General features: G+C 48.5%; 1 protein-coding gene across 1 annotated transcript in view; it reads right to left on the minus strand.

Moving 5' to 3' along the window:
• Positions 1 to 21,973, minus strand: part of LOC130116392 (actin-binding LIM protein 3-like) — a 54,667-nt gene extending 32,694 nt beyond the window's left edge. Inside the window, exons 1-2 of the mRNA XM_056284308.1 lie at positions 21,769 to 21,973; positions 13,569 to 13,736 (exon numbers count right to left, since the gene is read on the minus strand). Of these exons, the coding sequence (XP_056140283.1) occupies positions 13,569 to 13,736; positions 21,769 to 21,973 (373 nt within the window). The remainder of the gene's footprint in view (positions 1 to 13,568; positions 13,737 to 21,768) is intronic.
• Positions 21,974 to 22,431: the final 458 nt, after the last annotated feature.

Raw genomic sequence — 22,431 nt, forward strand, 5'->3', positions numbered from 1 at the left:
GTTATCAAGTGGGCACCTTCCATCCCAGATGTTTCATTTGAATTCAGCCCACGACACCTCCAGAAGGCTCAACAGTGACTTCTGGCATCCCAGAACCACCTCCCTCCATACCCGCATCTGACATGCTCCATCTACCACTGTCCTGAAAGAACAATGGCCAAGAGCTACCACAATTGGCCTGGTTTCATTGACCTTTTCTTTCTGTTGTGTCAGACAACTTCTTCAGGGCTGCCCTCGAAGAGCAACCTTGAATACTAAATTCTAAAAGAGACGTCATCATTGATCCATCCACAAGCCATCTATTTCAACTGGTCAAATGTGACCTTGCCAACCATGAGCCCTTGCATCACCTAATCAGATCTGCATACTATAACCTCTTCCTCTCAAAAGCTTCCTCCATCCGCTCCTCAAACGCGATTGTTAACTCGATGAAACAGACCACCCACTAGAATCACGTCCGGCTTCAATGCAGTATTTTCCATCCAAAGCTACCTCAATAGTGGCCTGAATCCAACCCAGTCGTTCTTCAATTTTGTCATGAACCTCTTTCTCATGCGAGTTTTAAAATTCATGCAACTGCTTTCTGTACTTTCGGCAAAAGGGAAAAAATATATATAAATAGATGAATTATCCTTGGGGATTTTAACAGAGCAAACCTCAGCCACAAACTGCCAAAATATAGACAGTATGTTAAATGTCCCGCCAGAGACAAAAACAGTGTGGATCATTGCTACACAATATTAAAGGATGACTATCGCTCTGTCCCCGGTGCAGCCCTGGGCCTCTCTGATCACTATCTGATTCATCTTATCCCAACCTACAGGCAGAAACTAAAATCTGCAAAGCCTGTGGTTGAAACTGTGAGGAAATGTACCAATGAGTCAAAACTGAAGCTCCAGGCCTGCCTCAACTGTACTGACTGGAGTGTTTTTGAGGCTGCATCTACAGACCTGGACGAACTTACTGACACTGTGACATCTTACATCAGCTTTTGTGAGGGCGTGTGTGTGCCCACTAAAACTTTCTGTACCTTCAACAACAATAAGCCCTGGTTTTCCGCTAAACTCAGGCAGATTCATCAGGGCAAAGAGGAAGCCTCCACCAGTGGAGATAGGATCTGGTGTAACAAAGCCAGAAATCCATTCACCAAGGAGATCGGAGTGGAAAAAAGGTGCTACTCTGAAAGGTTGAAAAACAGGTTTTCTGCCAACGACCCGGCATCAGTCTGGAGAGGTTTGGAAGACATTACCACCTACAGGAGACCATCCCCCCCCACACTGCAGGGAACCATCAACTGGCTGACAACCTAAACGGGTTTTACTGCAGGTTTGAAAAGCAAACTTTCACACCCCTCACTCTCTCTGGCCACAATACACACCCAACTGCACTCCCTGCTAGCCAAACTCTCACCTCCCTATTGATCCCCCACCTGCACTCAGGGTCTGTGTTGCGGATGTGCACCAGTTCTTCCAGAGAGAGAAGACCAGGAAGGCCCCCTGGGCCCGGATGGCATATCACCCTCCTGTCTTAAAGTCTGTGCTGACCAGCTGGCCCCCATTTTCACACTGATCTTCAACAGATCACTGGAGATGTATGAAGTCCCCTCCTGCTTCAAGAGCTCCACTATCATCTCGGTCCCCAAGAAACCCCATATCACAGGATTTAAATGACTATAGGCCCATTGCCCTAATGTCTGTGGTCATGAAATCCTTCCAGAGACTGGTGTTGGCCCACCTGAAGGAAATCAAAGGCTCCCTGTTCAAACCCCTTCAGTTTGCCTACCAAGCAAACAGGTCAGTGGATGATGTAGTCAACATATGGTTTCATTACATCTTCCAACACCTCAACTCTCCAGGGACATACGCATGGATCCTGTTTGTGGACTTCAGCTCAATGTTCAACACCATCATCTCACATATCCTCCACTCCAAACTCACCAGCTCACTGTACCAGCCCCCATCTGCCAGTGGATTAAAAACTTCTTGACAGACAGGAGGCAGCTGGTGAGGCTGGGGAAAATCACATCCAGCACCCAGACAATCAGCACTGGCGCCCCCCAGGGATGTGTGCTCTCCCCTCTACTCTTCTCCTTCAAATGAAAGCACCTCAGGTGACCCATCTGTTAAACTCCTGAAGTTTGTGGATGACACAACCATCACTGGCCTTATCTGGGATGGTGATGAGTGTGCATATAGATGGGAGGTTGATCAGCTGGCCCTCTGGTGCAGCCATAACAACCCCCCAACACTGCCCCCCCTCACCATACTCACCAGCATGGTGTCTATGGTGAAAACCTACAGATTTCTGGGTTCCACAATCTCCCGGGAACACTCATGCTAGTTCCACTTGCCTCAGACACCCACACATAGACACAATCACCAAAAGGCCCAGCAGAGGATGTAGTTTCTCCGCCAGCTGAAGACGTTCAACCTGCCTCAGGAACTGTTGATTCAGTTCTACACTACAATAATCCAGTCTGTCCTCTGCACATCGTCTGGTTTGGTTCGGCCCCCAAACAGGACAGGGACAGACTACAATGGACAGTTAAGTCTGCAGAGAAAATCATTGGTGCCAACCTGCCCTCCATTCAGGACTTACACACCTCCAGACTCAGGAAACAGGCAAGCAACATCACTGCAGACCCATCACACCCTGGTCACAACCTGTTCCAACTCCTCCCCTCTGGTAGGCGCTACAAAACACTGTAGCCCAAAACAGCCAGATATAAAAACAGTTTCTTTGTGCAAGGCTGTCATTCAAATGAATGCTTAACGCTGTCAGATAAATCCAACCATGTTGTATATACTGTACTTTGTACGTATACTGGTACTCTGTCATGTCCATCTACCTCAGGCATGTGTGTAAGTAACCTGCTGACATCTATTTCAGCATCTCTGATATATTCCCTGCACCACTGCACTTTATCAGCTATAAGTCAGTCCTTGTGTGTATATCTGTAGAGTGTTGTGTTGTTGTGTTGTTATTCTATGTTAAGTACACTGAGAGAGCCACGAAATCGCAGTCAAATTCCATGTATGTGCAAACCCACATGGCCAATAAACATGATTCTGATTCTGACCATGGAATTTTTTTTCCTGTTATTCACTTTAGACATCCCTTATTGGGTTATTGAATTTCAGAAAATAGATAAACAAAATGCTTTTCAAATGATTCCAATAAAACCTTAAGAAAAAGTATGTTTTACAGCAATAACCTTGTTTTTCACTGCCAGAGTTGAACACGGACCTACCGTCTCAATGTGTTTTCTGCAGTCTTTCTCTTTTTGAACCGTCGCTCTTTAAATAAACTCAAACTCCCAACACAAACCAGATTTTCTATCAGTCCATGTGACACAGCCTTGACCTTTTTGTTTCTTTAACAGAAAATAATCTGAATTTGTATAGTCAGGATTAAAAACAACTGGGGCCGGGATTTTCAAAAGCCTGTCGTGCACCAGCTGTTCATCTTTGCCAGCTGGCTAACAGAAGAGTGGGTGTAATACCATAAAGGTGGTGTTTGCATGCTGAACGCATGCTCTGCACACAGGAGGGCAGAGATATGGGGCACCACCTTCTCCAGAAAATAAAAAAATGTCTTTTGATCCCCCCCTGTCTTTCATACAGTATTCTACTCATGGCAAAGCTGCAGTATATCTTGGAAAATGCCAGCTTGACCTTTCTCAGTAACAGGCTGAAATTAATGCAATTCACAATGTGCAGAATGCGGCAAGTGTGTACGCACACGCACCCCCCCCACACACACACACACACAAACACACACACTAGAGATCCTTCAAGTGTCCATTCTGATGGGCACCTACAGCCACACATTCAGATACACACATGTGGATGTTGATACATGCAATCATACATGCATGAATCGCACATTTTGTCTGTCTGTCTCACACAGACTAAGACAGACACACAATCTCAGTTTCGCACAGGGAGCTGATAGCTTGTTCCAAGTCCCTCTCTCTCTCTCTCTCTCTCTCTCTCTCTCTCTCTCTCTCTCTCTCTCTCTCTCTCTCTCTCTCTCTCTCTCTCTCTCTTTCTCACTCTCTCTCACTCTCTCTCTCTCTCACTCTCTCTCACTCTCTCTCTCTCACTCCCTCTTTCTCTCTTTCTCTTTCTCACTCTCTCTCTCTCGCTCTCTCGCCCCTCTTAAAGCATTCACACATCCACCGCTGTCTAACTGAGAAGCTATTAAGATCAGGAGACAAACGGGGGACGGAGAGCTGCCCACACTTGATTTCGACATAAAGGCACCCTTGAAATTAGATTTTGAACTACGAACAATTTGCAAAAACTGTCCTCACAGAAAAGGCTCCATGTGCAATATTACAGCCAGCCAACTCGGCCTCAAAATTCAGCTGAAGTATATTTAATCATATTGTTTAACTATGATTAACTGCATTAACTTGGGGTGATGTGTAATCTTTGCTATCAAGTGTCACCTGTGACATCTAAAGGCATGCAACAGTTCACTAGCAAAAATCATTATAACCGAAAACAGACAGCTGGTGAAATTTGGTCATTGCCTGTTCAAAAGTGCCAAGTTCACTACAGGTAGCTGCAGGTATGCATGGTGCAGTGTCTGCATACACCGGCTCATAGTGTCTTTTTTCCCTCCTTTTTCTCCCCCAATTGTACTTAGCCAATTACCGCACACTTCTGAGCCGTCCCGGTCGCTGCTCCACCCCCTCTGCTGATCCGGGGAGGGCTGCAGACTACCACGTGCCTCCTCCAATACATGTGGAGTCGCCAGCCGCTTCTTTTCACCTGACGGTGAGGAGTTTTGCCAGGGGGATGTAGCGTGTGGGAGGATCACGTTATTCTCCATCTCCCCTTAACAGGTGCCCTAACCGACCAGAGGAGGCGCTAGTGCAGCAATCAGGACACATACCCATATCTGGCTTCTCACCTGCAGACACAGCCCATTTGGTCTGCAGGGACACCCGACCAAGCTGGAGGTAATATGGGGATTTGAACCGGCGATCCCCGTGTTGATAGGCAACGGAATAGACTGCTACGCTACCTCATGCTACACTACCTTACGTATGTTTTAACTCCCTGTGGTTCCTGCCAACATCACAGTCCCCTTAAGGTCACTCAAACATCATGTCTTATACTACTACTACACTAGTACTACTTTCGGCTGTTCCCGTTAGGGGTCGCCACGGTGGATCATCTGTTTCCATCTCTTCCTGTCCTCTGCATCTTCCTCTTTCACACCAGCCACCTGCATGTCCTCTCTCACCACATCCATAAACCTCCTCTTTGGCCTTCCTTTTTTCCTCTTCCCTGGCAGCTCCATATTTAGCATCCTTCTCCCGATATACCCAGCATCTCTCCTCCACACATGTCCAAGCCCTCTCAGTCATGTGTTAAACATCATGTCTTATACACCTAGCACGAATGCACACATGAATCTCTATGACTTGGATAGTCCGGTGACGAAGATTCTAGTGGGTAATTATGTATACAGGAAGTAGCCATGGTGTGAAAATTTCACAGTATTGATTTGATTAAGTTCAGGACCGGCCATCATCGATTGGTCCTCCTCTGTCACGTGACATCTCAGCGACAGTCAGAACAATTACTACAGCTGCTGTTAGAACTTGCAGACCAAAGCACAAAATTCATCGGTCAATTTTTCACCGGTGCCCTCTGTGCCACAGACCTGTTGAGGGAGACCCTCTGACCTCCTGTGACCCCCACCCTGACCCCGCCATGACCTATCCTGACCCCACCTGTTGTCCCAAATACTTCAGGTATGCTCGATTTAGCTTGCTCCGCACGCTGAGTCGGCACTCTCCAGAAAGTTCCCACTTTCGCTGCCAGCTGGTTCTTCGGAAGCTAAATCAAGCGCCGCTTTTCCGGCAGGTCAGCTGGCAGACAGGAAAGCCCTGCTGTGATTAAGTGCTTTTGGACAAGGTGGTCAGAGATCTAGCTTTAATAAAAAGGTTGGGAGACCATTAGGGAGGATGGAAAAAAGTAATATTGAACTGAAATTGTCAAGAACTGGATGAAGATATACGGATTCAAGCTGGATTTGCATTACAGGTTGTATTAGCTTAAGCCTCAACCACATCACTGGTATTGGTGGGACAAATGGTTCAGATCTTTATCTTCACCTGACCTCCTCTGTGCAGCATTGCAGCAGTATCCAGCCACTCAGCTGTCTGTTATGGTAACCACGGCAACCAAAGGGCCAGTCTGGGCAGTGACCTCTGAGCTGTGTGACTTCTTCTACAGTTCTCCACCAGAGAGAATTAACCCCTGCAAAATCTAAAAGAGACTTCAGCCTCAGGAGAACATCCAGGCCACTCCCACTGCTCCCAACATGGCTGCAGGACATGCATGGAAAAGGGCCCATGTCTTGTTTATAACCCTGTGTAGCTCCACAGAGCAAATGGCCCTGGTACTCCTGCACTGTGGAGTGTCATCCTTCATCCCGCATATGGCTCGTTACGTAAAAGGACGCCACCGACACTGGCAGGATTTTTCGTTCCATTTCCCGTGTGGCTCAATAAGTGTCAGGTCATTCCAGACAGGACAATCCATCCTAGCAACGCACATCTAAATGGCATAGCTGTAAGTTAAATGTCAGCTCAAGTTTCTATCAATGGTCCTACGTCACAGTAGCGGTATCAGAGGGCTTTCCACTCCCACAATGAAAAACAGGTAGATACGGGTAGCAAGAATGGATGGAAATGTGCATGTAAATTGCCCAAGATTGATCACCACACATTAGATTTTCAAATTTCACTACTTTTTAAAAAGCCAAGAGGTGCTGCTCCTTTTCACTGAGCTTCATATCCGCTTTTTCTCTGCACATACCAGATGGGCAGAGAATAACATAAACATAGTCTACGTTCCAAGGCAGGGTAGCTGGGAAGGATTGTTACCAGTAACATAAAAGGTAATTAAGGGACTTCTGATATTGAAGGGGGCAGCACAGTGGCCCGGTGATTAGCGCCGTTGCCTCACAGCAAGAAGGTCCTGGGTTCGAACGCTGGGGTTGTCCAACCTTGTGGGGGTCATCCCAGGTCGTCCTCTGTGTGGAGTTTGCATGTTCTCCCCTTGTCTGCGTGGGTTTCCTCCGGGTGCTCCGGTTTCCTCCCACAGTCCAAAGACATGTAGGTCAGGTGAATCGGCCGTACTAAATTGTCCCTAGGTGTGAATGTGTGTGTGTGTGTGTGTGTGTGTGTGTGTGTGTGTGTGCGTGCGTGTGTGTGTGTGCGCCGGCCCTGCGATGGACTGGCGACCTGTCCAGGGTGTTTCCCCGCCTTCTGCGCAATGACTGCTGGGCTAGGCTCCAGCATCCTACAACCCTAATTAGGATAAGTGGCTTGGAAAATGGATGGATGGATGGATGGAGGATATTGAAGGTAACAATGTAGCACAATTTTTTATGTCTATAACTGGCAATCCAATCAAACTGCGAGACTGAATGTCTGCATTGTTAAAAGGCTCTGTGTGGTCCCAACCCTAGAGCAAGGCATTCAGAAACCCTGTTTATGGTTATAATCCACCTTTCTGTTGAGGAATAGCTGCTGAAAAATGTACCGTATGCCAATTCAAAGGAGAGACCTGTCAGGGTGACTCTCTCTCCCAGCTTCATTCATGCCCTCTGGTGCCACATTCACTATTGCTCCCTTTTTTTCATCACCCCCCCTCCCCCCTCATCCTCTCCCATCCTACGTTATCCTTTTTTAAGTGTATCCTTCCTTTTACTTCTCCACCCGGTCTTTTTCACCTCCATTATACCTGGCCAATTACCCCACTCGCCGAGCCATCCCGGTTGCTGCTCCACCCCCTCTGCTGATACGGGGAGGGCTGCAGAGGGGGGTGGAGCAGCATGTGGTAGCATGTGGCAGGGAGCAGCATGTGGCAGCATGTGGCAGTCTGCAGCCCTGCAGACCGCCACATGGCTCCTCCGATACACGCTGCTTCTTTTCACCTGCAAGTGAGGAGTTTCGCCAGGGGGACGCAGCATGTCGGAGGGTCACGCTATTCCCCCCAGGCCAGGCCCCCTCCCCCTCGAACAGGCACTCTGACCAACCAGAGGAGGCACTAGTGCAATGACCAGGACACATACCCACATCCAGCTTCCACCCGCAGACACCACCAATTGTGTCTGTAGGGACGCCCGACCAAGCAGGAGGCAACACGGGGATTCGAACCAGTGATCCCCGTGTTTGTAGGCAACGGAATAGACCGCCACGCTACCCAGACACCCCCCTTCACCCGGTCTTTTATCTTTATCCTGGCTTTCCCTCCCTATCTCTCTCTTAAGGGGGCGGGTTGAACCATGTATACCCAAGTAGTAGAGGACTTTATTGTTTTCGTTTTTTTCTGTTTTTTTTTTCTTCTTACATCTGTTAACATTGACCTGCAGCATGTTAGTTTGAAGCACTGGAGGGATGGCCACACACACACACACACACACACACACACACACACACACACACACACACACAATTCTGGCAACCAAAACCGGGACACAGCGATACATATACACACTCATGCTAGTTCCACTTGCCTCAGACACCCACACAGACACACACAGACACGCACATGGGCAAAAACACAAAATTGGCAGAAAGAAAGCAGATAATGATTTCTCTTGTTCACTGCCCACGGCATGAGCGAAGTGTCAAAGAGGATGAAAAGAAAGACGAAAAAGAAAAACGGATTTAAAAAGACGGGGCATAAAAGGACGTGGATGGAAGAAACAAGTATTTCTCCAGGCTTTGTACACATGTTGACCGTCTCATCGCTTTGATTTGTTTCCTTAAGACACCCAAAAACATAGACAAGGATGGAGCTCACACAAACTTGTGCAAAATATATGAACTTACACCCACCGACTCATGCACGCGTGCACGCTCATGCTCAACACACACACACACACACACACACACACACACACACACACACACACGCACACGAGGTAACGAGGTGTGAGTCAGTGTCTTCTATGGTAACCACAGCTGAACTGATGTGCTAGTTAGTGCTTCTGAAGTTGGTGCTTCTCCTGGATCGCCACCTTGCCGTGGTGGAGAAGCTTGCATATGCCAATGATCCTAAGAGCCATGCCGTCCGGAGCTTGGCTCTTGGTAGGGTCACCCAAGGTGGACAGGTGAAAGGGGAGGTTCTAGGCGAAGCGCGATCCAACAAAGAGCCAACAAAGACTTCAACGGCCTCAACAAAGACCTCAACAAAAACCTCAACAGCCTCAACAAAGACCTCAACAGCAGAACTGGTGGAAGATGTCTCCAGGTCAGGATGGCAGTGAAGGTGGATGAAGGCTGCAACAGAAGGTGGTCCCCAATCATCTTGGTTCTCCATGCCATTGGACTCTGGCCACCCCCTGCCAAGGACCGTGTGGTGGCTGCCATAGGTGTAAACCTGGTCCAGAAAGTAAAAACCCTAACTGTGTCTTTACTCCACCCATGTACTAAACCATTTGATTGCACTGACAACTTTCCCAAATCAGCTGGTCTAATACCTGGATGGAGTAAAGACACGGTTAGGGTTTTACTTTCTGGATTGGGTTTTTACACCTCTGGTGGTTGCAGGGGCGTCTGGGTAGCATAGCGGTCTAGTCCGTTGCTTACCAACACAGGGATCGCCAGTTCAAATCCCCGTGTTACCTCCGGCTTGGTCGGGCACCCCTACAGACACAACTGGCCGTGCTTGCGGGTGGGAAGCTGGATGTGGGTATGTGTCCTGGTCACCGCACTAGTGCCTCCTCTGGTTGGGGTGAGGAGGGGGAACTGGGGGGGAATAGCGTGATCCTCCCACGTGCTACGTCCCCCTTCTCCTCACTGTCAGGTGAAAAGAAGCGGCTGGCGACTCCACATGTATTGGAGGAAGCATGTTGTAGTCTGCAGCCCTCCCGGATCAGCAGAGCGGGTGGAGCAGCGACCGGGACGGCTCGGAAGAGTGGGGTGATTGGTTGGATACAATTGGGGGAAAAGGCGGGGGGGGGAGCTGTCGCACTCAGGCATCCTCCCATTATGCGGCTCCAGAATTGGCCTCTACACCCACCCGAGGACCCAGAGGGAGGACGGTCATACTTGACCCAGAGTGATGCAAATGATGATGATGATGATGAAGATCTGAAGTTTGTCGTTGAAGCATCTATTCGAGATGGAGCCAAGCCGTCCGTGATGGCTAAAGTGATGAAACAATTCGTCTCGCTCTCAGTAAAGCTCAACTTGTACAGCTCAAACTTCTTGCGGTTCAGAGTGGGTCAGGCATTGCAGTAAGCTTTGCCAAATAAGGAGAACCACACCGTGTAGCCCTGCTTTGAATTTTACGACGGGGCAAAACGCAGATACAGCTCTGCTCAAACAGGGTGCGGGACCTGAACACCACTCCTATTTATCAAGCCTTACACAGACAACGGTCTCGAGACGACGGGATCTGACTTAAAATCGGTATGGTTTCTTTTTATTCAAACGCTTTCTGGGGAAACCGATGGGATAAGGACACGGGCTCGGTCCCAGCACAAGGCTGATAAAGACTATTTGGGGCGATGTTCAGCGTTCAGGGACTGCCCCTCATATTTTCCGGTTTTGGCTTGACCTTTAAAATTTTAATCCAAAATCACGAGAGAAGCTCAGGAGGAGAGGGGAGGAGAGAACATGGGCGGCTGTGATTCGAGCGGGCAGAACAGAGGAGAGACGGGCGGAGGACGGAGCGGGGGGCAGAGATGGGAGTGAAGGGAGATATGAGCGGAGGGGAAGGCGAGAGAGCATTTACAAGTGAGAGGAAAGAGGAGCAGAGTGAATTTGAAGGGTGAGGACGGGGAGGGAGAGAGGGAGAGACAGGGGCGGGCGGGCGCCAAGAGAGCTCCATGCCGGCACACGTCTGCCGCCCCGTCAACGGCCCGCCCTCGTCGATACGCATCACCAACACGGGGCGCATCTCCTCCTGCATCGCCCATGCGTTTGCAGGAGAATCGGGGCAAGCAAACTGAGGATTCGGGAGGGAGAGGAAGAGAGGAGCAACATCAACGAGCAGAGAGGGAGGTGTTCTGTGGGAAAGGCCTTAGGAGAGCGAAAACCCAGAACAAGTTCGAACCACGCCACCGCTTTCCGTATGAACCCAGCGACAGACTCAAACATCCATCCTGTATCCAAACCGCTTATCCTGCTCTCAGGGTGGCGGGGATGCTGGAGCCTACCCCAGCAGTCACTGGGCGGCAGGTGGGGGGACACCCTGGACAGGCTGCCAGGCCATCACAGGGCCCACACACACACACACACACACACAACCTAAGGACAATTTAGTACAGCTGACCCACATGTCTTTGGACTGTGGGAGGAAACCGCAGGAAACCCACGCAGACACGGGGAGACCATGCAGACTCCACACAGAGGACGACCCCCCAGGTTGGATTACCCCGGGGCTCGAACCCATGACCTTCTTGCTGTGAGGCGACCGCGCTAACCACGGCACCCCCGTACCGCCAGACTCAAACACATTTTGCTTAAAAGTAACTGAAAGACACACACACCAAAGTTCAAATCCTGGTCTCCATCTGTCTTCCGCTATCCCTCTCCTCTCATTCTTTTCATACTTTCTCCTCCTCTCCTCTCCTCTCCTCACATCGGGCCTCATTCATCAATAGTTTGTACGTGCACGTGTTCGAACACACCTATGGGATCTTTTAGCCCTGCACTTTGTCTCAGAGTCCAGTGGAGAACCTGGGTAACCCTGAATGGAGACACCGGTTGTCTAACACTGACGTGTTTGCAGGCCTGGGTGACCGCTCATAGACAATAGATGTCAGGAGGAAGGACTGACAAATAACCATCAGGCTTTGCTTCAGCCTGCCACACAACCTCCGGAGCAAAAACAAATTCCACGGGTGTGTAAGAACAAACTCATACGTAGGCGCGATTGTATTGAAGAATGAGGCCCATTGTTTAAAAAAAAAAACTCAAATTATTCCCTCTTCATCGCCTCGTTTTCTATTTTCCTCTTCGTGTCCTTCGCTCTAGTTCCCCTCCCTTTGCCTCTCTCTTCGCCCTATCCTCTCATCTCTAGTTTTTGGTCCCTCCTCTCCTCCCAGCCTCTCTCTCTCTCTCTCCCTCTCTAAGTAATTAAAGAAAATTCTCTCCAATCTCTAATGACCACTCTAACAGGAGATTGTATTGTTTACCAAAACAAAGGGCCACTGTAACTCCCCAGGGTTCACAGTTCAGAGAGAGCGAGAGAGATGAGAGACAGATGACAGCGAGCGAGAGAGAGAGAGCTAGAGAGAGAGCTAGTGAGAGCTAGAGAGAATACAGGAGAGGGGAAAGAGGAGAGGAAGGGTTGGGTTAATGAGCAGAATGAAAGAGACTGAGAGGCCTGTGTATGATTTGATTCTCGCCCTCTTCATCAGCTGCTGTCTGCCGAGCCCACAGGCCATTAGCTAACAGTCGTTAGAAGTACTCCCTGAGATCAATAGTACATAATAAATACCGTGATATTCCCGCATACTGTCTTCAGTAAGAATCAATGAGAGGAGCTGTCCCGGTCTGAAGGAACGGGTGCTCTCACTAATCAGTCTCTCCATCCATCCGTCAGTCAGTCGCTCGTTCATTCAGCGAATAAATCAGCCGTCATCCTGATAAAGTCTATTCAGGGGCAGCGTAAAGCCTGACGGAGGACAGAGGAAAACAGGGAAAACACTGCTGCTGTTTTTTTTTGTTTTTTTTTACCAGGCTCGGGGACTATGTGGGCCCAGGCCTGTGAAAGGAGGTTAACCGGGTCTAGTCTGACTATCTGCTGAAAAGCTGCTGACTGCACTGCGAGGCTAGCTGCTGACTCCAGCCCTCTGTTTGTGTGCTCTGTCCCACCTGCTCGCTGGTGGAACACAGAGAGGCAGACGCACACACACACACACACACACACACACACACACAAAGATGTGCACACACTTATAGGAACACCCCCAGACACACACATGCTAGATGCACATGCAAACATGCATACACACAGAAGTATAAAAAAAAAGAAAGTGAGACAGACTGAGACAAAAAGAGACACAAGGACAGAGAGAGAGAGAGAGAGCCAGACGGAGAGAGAGAGAGAGAGAGAGAGACGCTGTGATGTGTCTACAAAGTACCCCACCCCCATACACACATTTGGAGAGCTGAAGCAGCATTACATTTGCATGTGTGTAGTGTCTGTTCCTGCATCAGATGTTTTGCGCTCAGAGTGAGTTACTGTAGGCTGCAGTGATGGCTGCGCTAGCATGTGTGTGTGTGTGTGTGTTAGAAAGCTTGTGTTTAAAAGGTTCAAATCCTAAGACATCCGGAGACATCTGGAAATTCCTTGTTAAGCCGTAAATTCCTTGTCGCCCCCCCCGCCCCCCGCCCCCCAGCTGAGCGGGTCAGCAGCCATGGAAGACGGTGGCTGTTCTGCACAGCACCCATTGCATGTAAAACAAGGTTTGGCTATAAGCTACTTCACTGCGGTAGATGTCTTCTTGTTCAAATTGGCTGGTCATTTAAGGGTTTCTGCACATACTATGTGTGTGTGTGTGTGTGTGTGTGTGTGCGTTACCTTGGCAGGTGAAACAGTTCACATGGAAGTGTGTGTTCTTGACGCGAACCACCTCTCCTCGACACGCCTCCCTGCAGCGCTCGCACATGATGGATGAACTCCCGCGCCCGGCCACGGGGCTAGAGCTGTTCCCATTGCTCCCATACAGACCAGACTGGTACTGCACTGCTAACGGCCAGGAGGAGAGGAGGAGAGAGGGAAGAAGAGACGAGAGGGCACATATTCAAACCACAGTGTTATGCAAAATGGGATTTGAGTCCCGCTTCTTCTCCTCCGAAACTGTTGAAGAAAGTCTGCTGAACCCGGCAAGCAGCAAGGTGTTATGGCGTTAAAAATACATGCAGTTTACAATTGCACCACACTCACATTTGCAAGGGCTGTGGAGAAGATATACACACTTTGGAGACCAGTCAAAAACCAGTCAAAGAGCCACTACAGGGACACCACTACTAATCATGTGCAGACCACAGGACTTAGAGGGGATAAGACAGACTTAGTGATTGATAGTGACTTGGTGACTCATAGTCGTTCCTGGAGAGCTTTACACTCTTCCAAAGGCTGACAGGATTTACACCCGCTCATTACCACACCAGGGGTTTGGAGGAGAATGGACAGAGAAAAGGGAAAAAGACAGCAGAAGACAGAAATAACTTGAGAGGACAAAAAGAGAATGGAAGGGTGAAAGGGACGGATGGACAGACGGATGGATGGACGGATGGATGGACGGCCAAATGGATGGATGGATGGATGGATGGACAAACGGACGGACAGACGGACGGACAGACAGATGGAGGGATGGACAGACAGATGGAGGGATGGATGGATGGACAGATGGATGGATGGATGGATGGATGGAGGGATAGATGGATGGATGGATGGATAGATGGATGAATGGACGGATGGATGGATGGATGGATAAGATGGATGGATGATGGATGGATGGATGGATGGATGAATGGATGGACGGACGGACGGATGAATGGATGGACAGTTGGACAGATGGACGGACGAACGGGTGGATGGATGGACAGGCATATAAAGTATAGTCTGACATTATTGTTCATGCAAGGTATCAAAATAGGAGTTCCCTCTCAAATAAACACACATCACATATGGTGTCAACACACTAAAAGTCAAATACAAAGAGCCACTTGTAGGCGTACATGCATAAAAAACATGATAACATGTACATCGTCACTAAATGAATGGAGAAAACGTCTTCAGACTGGAAACTAACACCCGGTCAACAGATTTCAACCTCTCCTGGATCGGTGTATCATTGTATGATGGCTGTATTGGGACACTAGCTACTTCTGCCTCTTTTTGCAAGACGCCGACTACTTTTGTGGAATCAGCCAAGCAAAAACCCTAAAAAATGGCTTCGGTAGGAGATGGCAGAGCTTTGGCTATGAACGCTGTCCTCCGCTGTGGGCACCAGACTGGCGAGACTGGTGGGAACTTAGTCCTTGATAATATGTCCCACTCGTAACATGGAAAACAGTCATTTCACCTAAAACAATGCTAGCAGTTCTGTTCTAGGCCAGAGTATGATGCAGTCACAGCGAAGACAGCGTGCTGACAGGTTAAGCTGAAGACAGGGGGCGACAGAGAGCACAGGAAAGCGTGAGAGAGTTGTGTGGCTCTATAAACGTTCTCACAAAAAAAAGGAAATGTGGGCCAGAAATCTTCCTAGCAACATGAAAGCATCGTCAGTGTGCCACCATGTGTGTGTGTGTGTGTGTGTGTGTGTGTGTGTGTGTGTGTGTGTGTGTGTGTGTGTGTGTGTGTGTGTGTGTGTGTGTGTGTGTGTGTGTCCTGCATAGAGATTGGCATTGGCTGTCTAGCCAGATGGCCGAGCCGGGACTGGTACTGCAGCCACAGAAAGATCTGAGCCACCTGTGCATTGGCATGTGCGTGTGTGTGCGTGTGTGTGTGTGTGTGTGTGTGTGTGTGTGTGTGTGTGTGTGTGTGTGTGTGTGTGTGTGTGTGTGTGTTACAAGTGCCCATGCATAGGGGTAGCAGGTGTTTTAAGTTTTGTAGGCAGATGAATACGTGTATAAGCAAGTGGTGATGACAACACACATCGATACAAGTAAGCAGGCGTGAAAACACACACACACACACACACACACACACACACACACACACACACACACACACACACACACACACACACACACACACACACAGACACACACACCGACACAAATATACTGGATGCTGTGCTGGATTGGAGTGATGGTACTGGTTCAGGACATGGTGGATGATAACCGCCAGGCAATGTGCCTGTGTGTGTGTGTGTGTGTGTGTGTGTGTGTGTGTGTGTGTGTATATTTCTATAAGTGTGTGACTGAAGTTGTCATGTAACCAGCAGGTAAGGAAATCTTCTAAGCCCTCGCCATCTTCCACATCATGGCGTACAATGAGAGCCACAGCAAAAGTAAAGTGAAGATAAGAAGAAGCCTTCTCGACTGACATGCCGCCAGCATCTGTCACTCAACACGGCCAACAGCTGTAGTGTTGAATCCTTACATGCTACACATACCCCCCCCCCCCGGCAACCAAATAATCCATCTCTCTATCTGTTTCGGAACGACAAACGATAACAACATCTACTACCACTTTCGGCTGCTCGCGTTAGGGGTTGCCACGGCGGATCATCCGTTTCCATCTCTTCCTGTCCTCTGTATCTTCCTCTGTCACACCAGCCACCTGCATGTCCTCCCTCACCACATCCATTAACCTCCTCTTTGGCCTTCCTCTTTTCCTCTTCCCTGGAAGCTTCATATTCAGCATCCTTCTCCCAATATACCCAGCATCTCTCCTCCACACATGTCCAAACCATCTCAACCTTGCCTCTCTTGCTTTGTCTCCAAACCGTCCAACCTGAGCGGTCCCTCTAATATACTCGTTCCTACTCCTGTCCTTCCTCATCACTCCCAACGAAAATCTTAGCATCTTCAACTCTGCCACCATACACCATATCTGCAAATGATAACAGCAGGAAAAAGATAATTTATGTGTAAGTATTAGCCTAGCGGCACGGTGGCGCAGTGGTTAGAGCGGTCGCCTCACAGCAAGAGGATCCTGGGTTCGAACCCCAGGGTAGTCCAACCTTGGGGGTCATCCTGGGTCGTCCTCTGTGTGGAGTTTGCATGTTCTCCCCATGTCTGCATGGGTTTCCTCCCACAATCCGAAGACATGTAGGTCAGGTGAATTGGCCATACCAAGTGTGTGTGTGTGTGTGTGTGTGTGTGTGTGTGTGTGTGTGTGTGTGTGTGTGTGTGTGTGTGTGTCTGCTGCCCAGTGACTGCTGGGATAGGCTCCAGCATCCCCATGACCCTGAGAGCAGGATAAGCAGTTTGGATAATGGATGGGAGTATTAGCCTTGGGTCACCAGTCATCCCACTCCAGTCCAGATGTGGCTTTAGCAGCCATAGTCGCAAAGCGTCAACTGGTCACTTCTCCAAACGGTAATACATCTATAAAATCACTTTACTTTACACTCCCATTTACTTTTATTATGTACAACTTTCTTATCCGCCTCTCTTAATACGCCCCGTCTCTGTGGCTCTCAGATTCTCTCTCGTTGGTTGTTTCACTTTGCTTATATCGCTCCTCGTTTCTTGCAGGGGAGTTGCTTACATTGTGTTGTGCTTTGCAAAGTAAAATTCATCTGTTTTCATTTACGCCCTTACTCCTTTGCAAAGTGCCTGTATCTTGTTGCAAAAGCTGCAACACAATTAAACATGTGTTGTCATTACAGACGGTGCTGGTGTATGCATAGTGGCAGTTTTGGTAACACCAAAATATACAAACAAACAGCGGTTAATCTAGTTAATGACCACTTTGAGTAACTCTGGTAATAACTGCAGACCTTGTTTTTGTCTTTGTAATTGTTGCTTTGCACGGTGCTTTTTTGCATACATGGTGACACTTGCTTCATATAGTTGTGGGAGACTCAGGTGACCTCTGGCAAATACAACTCAGCTGAACTGATATAGCAGTAGTCACCATTGGCGGTCACTTGGGGTCAAGTATGACCGTCCTCCCTCTGGGTCCCTCTGGGTCCCTCTGGGTCCTCAGGTGGGTGTAGAGATTGATGCTGGAGCCACATAATAGGAGGACGCCTGCATGTGACAGCTTTTTATGTGGAGTGGCTGATGTGCCTGAAGCCACCACACGGTCCTTGGCAGGGGTGGCCAGAGTCCAATAGCATGGAGAACCAAGACGATTGGGGACCACCGTCTGTTGCAGCCTTCATCCGCCTTCACTGCCGTTGTGACCTGGAGTCATCTTCCTCCAGTTCCACTGCTGAGGTCTTCGTTGGATCGCGCTTCATCTGGAACCTCCTCCTTGATCTATCCGCCTTGGGTGACTTGACCAGGAGCCAAGCTCTGGACGGCATAGCTCTTGGGATCATTGGTACATACAAGCTTCTCCACCACGGCAAGGTGGCGATCCAGGAGATGCTATTAGGAGGAGCAGAACTAGTAGTATTGGTATTAAGGAATGGATGGAGCTTTGTAGATTGGGACATGCTCCATTGGGAGGGGGGGCATATTATCAGGGAGGGTCAAAGGGAAGCTTTAGCATGTGCCCTTTGCTAAAGTGGTGCCCCCTTAACAATCAATGCAATGACCCACCCACTCCAGTCAGAGCATCCGAGTCAGGACTCATCCTACAACGAAACTTGAACGCATCACTCCCCTCTATATACTGGATCACTTCCCACTACTGCATACCGTAATATGCAACTGTAATACTCAAGTATGGACTTGGTCTCGTCCCGAACGTCACATGTCCATGACTGCTAATGGTTTCCGTGACTCTGAGATTTGAAATACAGCTTTGGTCGGGACATCAACCTCCTACAAATCTTTCATCTGCAATGTATGGTTCGGGCCTGTGCGGTTCTGCTTTACTCTTCAGGCATCTTCAGTTGCCCGTTGCTCTATATGGATAAACAGACAGCATTAAACTAAAGTCTCCCATGTGGGGAGTTGAACCGGTCAGCCGAAAGATAAACCCCCCTTTCAATGGGAGATATTAGGGGTTATAATGGCTCTGCTAGGGCCCCACTGCAACGCTGACATGTTGCTATCTGACAGGAGCATAGCTCTGTCTGAACCCATATATATATATATATATATATATATATATATATATATATATATATATATATACACACACACACACACACACACACACACACAGGTGCATCTCAAAAAATTAGAATATTGTGGAAAAGTTCATTATTTTCTGTAATTTAATTCAAAAAGTGAAACTTTCATATATTTTAGAATCATTACACATAAAATGAAATATGTCAAGTCTTTATTGTTTTACTCTTGATGATTACAGCTTACAGCTCATGAAAATCAAAAATCCAGTATCTCAAAATATTAGAATATTACGTAAGACCAATCGAAAAAAGGATTTATAATACAGAAATGTCGACCTTCTGAAAAGTATGTTCAGTTATGCACTCAATACTTGGTCGGGGCTCCTTTTCGCACGAATTACTGCATCAAAGCGGCGTGGCATGGAGGCAATCAGCCTGTGGCACTGCTGAGGTGTTATAGAAACCCAGATTGCTTTGATAGCAGCCTCCAGCTCGTCTGCATTGTTGGGTCTGGTGTCTCTCATCCTCCTCTTGACAATCCCCCATTAGCCACAGAAGGTCATTGCTGACAGGGCTGGCTGTTCGCAGAGTGCTGTATCAAAGCATATCCATCGAAAGTTGACTGGAAGGGAAAAGTGTGGTAGGAAAAGGTGCACAAGCAACAGGGATGACCGCAGCCTTAAGAGGATTGTCAAGCAAGGCCGATTCAAGAACTTGGGGGAGCTTCACAAGGAGTGGACTGAGGCTGGAGTCAGTGCATCAAGAGCCACCACGCACAGACGTGCCCAGGAACTGGGCTACAAGTGTCACATTCCTAGTGTCAAGCCACTCCTGAACCAGAGACAACGTCAGAAGCGTCTTACCTGGGCTAAGGAGAAAAAGAACTGGACTGTTGGTCAGCGGTCCAAAGTCCTCTTTTCAGATGAAAGTAAATGTTGCATTTCATTTGGAAATCAAGGTCCCAGAGTCTGGAGGAAGAGTGGAGAGGCACAGAATCCAAGTTGCTTGAAGTCCAGTGTGAAGTTTCCACAGTCAGTGATGATTTGGGGTGCCATGTCATCTGCTGGTGTTGGTCCACTGTGTTTCATCAAGTCCAGAGTCAACGCAGCCGTCTTCCAGGAGATTTTAGAGCACTTGATGCTTCCGTCTGCTGACAAGCTTTATGGAGATGCTGATTTCATTTTCAAGCAGGACTTGGCACCTGCCCACAGTGCCAAAACTACCATGGTGTTACTGTGCTTGATTGGCCAGCCAACTCGCCTGACCTGAACCCCATAGAAAATCTATGGGGCATTGTCAAGAGGAGGATGAGAGACACCAGACCCAACAATGCAGACGAGCTGAAGGCCGCTATCAAAGCAACCTGGGCTTCCATAACACCTCAGCAGCGCCACAGGCTGATTGCCTCCATGCCACGCCGCATTGATGCAGTAATTCATGCAAAAGGAGCCCCAACCAAGTATTGAGTGCATAAATGAACATACTTTTCAGAAGGTTGACATTTCTGTATTATAAATCCTTTTTTTGATTGGTCTTATGTAATATTCTAATATTTTGAGATACTGGATTTTTGATTTTCATGAGCTGTAAGCCGTAATCATCAAGATTAAAACAAAAAAAGGCTTGACATATTTCACTTTATGTGTAATGAATTTATAATTTATGAAAGTTTCACTTTTTGAATTAAATTACGGAAAATAATGAACTTTTCCACAATATTCTATTTTTTTTGAGATGCACTAGGGAAAGTGCTCAACAAATAAGGAGCAAACTGGGTTTTTTTTCCTCAAGTAACTTTATTGACAGCTGATGATTGCTTATGGCATGAAACAGGCTTGTACCGTCTCATACAGAATTTACTTGACTAACTGGATTATTCTGCTCCTTATTTGTTGAGCACTTTCCCTGCCATTGAGTGTTTCTTTTAACAAAGTTATATATATGTATATATATATAAACCCCTAAAACAACTGCGTCCTGTATTTGTAGGAGGTAGAGTGTATGGCCCCCTGACAGGGGGTGTTTCTGTGCGTTTCTTTCAGATTAGACCTAATGACTTCTCTTGGATAATTTAGCATGTTAACTTGCCAAGGCAGGGGCATCCTATTTGTTTCACACACACCGTATAAAGGTTTTTTTAACATGAATCTGTCCAAACCGAATATTTTCTTCTGAAACACATAAAGCTGTGACGAAGTAACTGATTTCTGATACGTGCCTGTGTAGTGTGACAGGATAAAGTCCAGTCTTTGGAAGAGCACGACTCAAACGCTGCCATTTGCATGAGGCGGGGGGGGGAGGTTGCTCAAATGGTAAACCCACTGAAACCACTTGAGAATCCCACCTGTCTATTAATCGACTGGGAAGGTCTTTAGCCTCAGACGAGGCCAGGGCGTCTCTGATCCGTATCGATCCACGGTGCACACCGTCACTACAGATAACCAACAACACACCAACAAACACATGAACAACACTGTTTCAAAAGATGACAACCCTCACTGGTGGAGAACCCCTTCATACGGGACGATCATCTCAAACCTGTCGACGGGTTAAGTGGCATAATCCATGACCCGGCACAAGCCTGCCGAGCAGGAAGACTCACTCACCGTTTGACGATCTGTGCATGGTGGTTAAACGCGATTCCTCCGAGTTGCCGGAAACGGGGACCTACGCCGAGGTGCTCATACACGAGCTCAGGGATGTTGCCGCGCGCACGCCGGTCCGCTCCCTCTCAACTAAACTCTCTCTCCTCTCTCTCTCGCGCCCCTTCCTCTCCCTCGCCCCCCCCCCCCCACTCTCTCTCTCTCTCTCTCTCTCTCTCTCTAGCCCTCCTTCCTCTCGCTCTCTCTACTCTCCCCCTCTCATTCTTTCTCCTTTTCACTCTTTACTTTCACCTGACCGGCTTTCCAGAGAGCCCGAACGTACGCGGACGACTGGACGGGGTTTCCCCCTGTCAGACCGAAGCGTCTCCTCTCGGCAAGCCGATTATTATTACCGCGCGGCTCTCCTCCCCCTGGACTGACAGCCGGCTGGGTTTTAAATCCGGATTGAGCGCAGCGGGACGGCGGCGCGGACCATTCTCATCCCCATCCCCATCCCCATCCTCCTCCTCCGCCTGCTGAGAGCCGGGTAGTGCTGTGCCCGGTGGGTAACGGGTCCGTATGATATCCCATACAGACCCGTTGACGCCGACGCGTCCAGCGCCTTCCGAAGGGAAGTCCTGAGTTTGGGAAAGTGGCGGGGACATACGGACCAAGAGCGCCGAACAGCGTCTCTCCATCGTTACTGGCACGTATGAAGGACAGGACCGTGCATTAAACCGTATCACAGTCATGGGTGCAGACACGGGGCGTGGGAGGTCCGAGCTACAATCCTGTATAAGACCTGTCAAACGACTCTCCGTCTTTAACTAAAAACAAAACAACAAAAAACAAAACTGACATGCGTGACATGTTGGTGATTTGGGTAAGTGAGCCATGGAGAACTCTGCTGACCAGACTCCATCGCATGTACAGAAACATCACTCCATCTTGACGGCTGGACGAACGTGACAACCATCACCATCACTTCAGCAGCAGAATGAATGAATGAGCAGACAGTTAGTGTGGAGGGCGGCTCCTGCCAAATCTTTCGTGGGGGGGGGGGTTGCTGCAATGATGGTTACAATGACCCATTCAATGGGTAAATTGACTAGCAAACTTGACATTGTCTTGCATAGTTGACATGCCATTGGTGTGT

Source organism: Lampris incognitus, chromosome 8, assembly GCF_029633865.1.
Source record: "Lampris incognitus isolate fLamInc1 chromosome 8, fLamInc1.hap2, whole genome shotgun sequence".
NCBI lineage: Eukaryota > Metazoa > Chordata > Actinopteri > Lampriformes > Lampridae > Lampris > Lampris incognitus.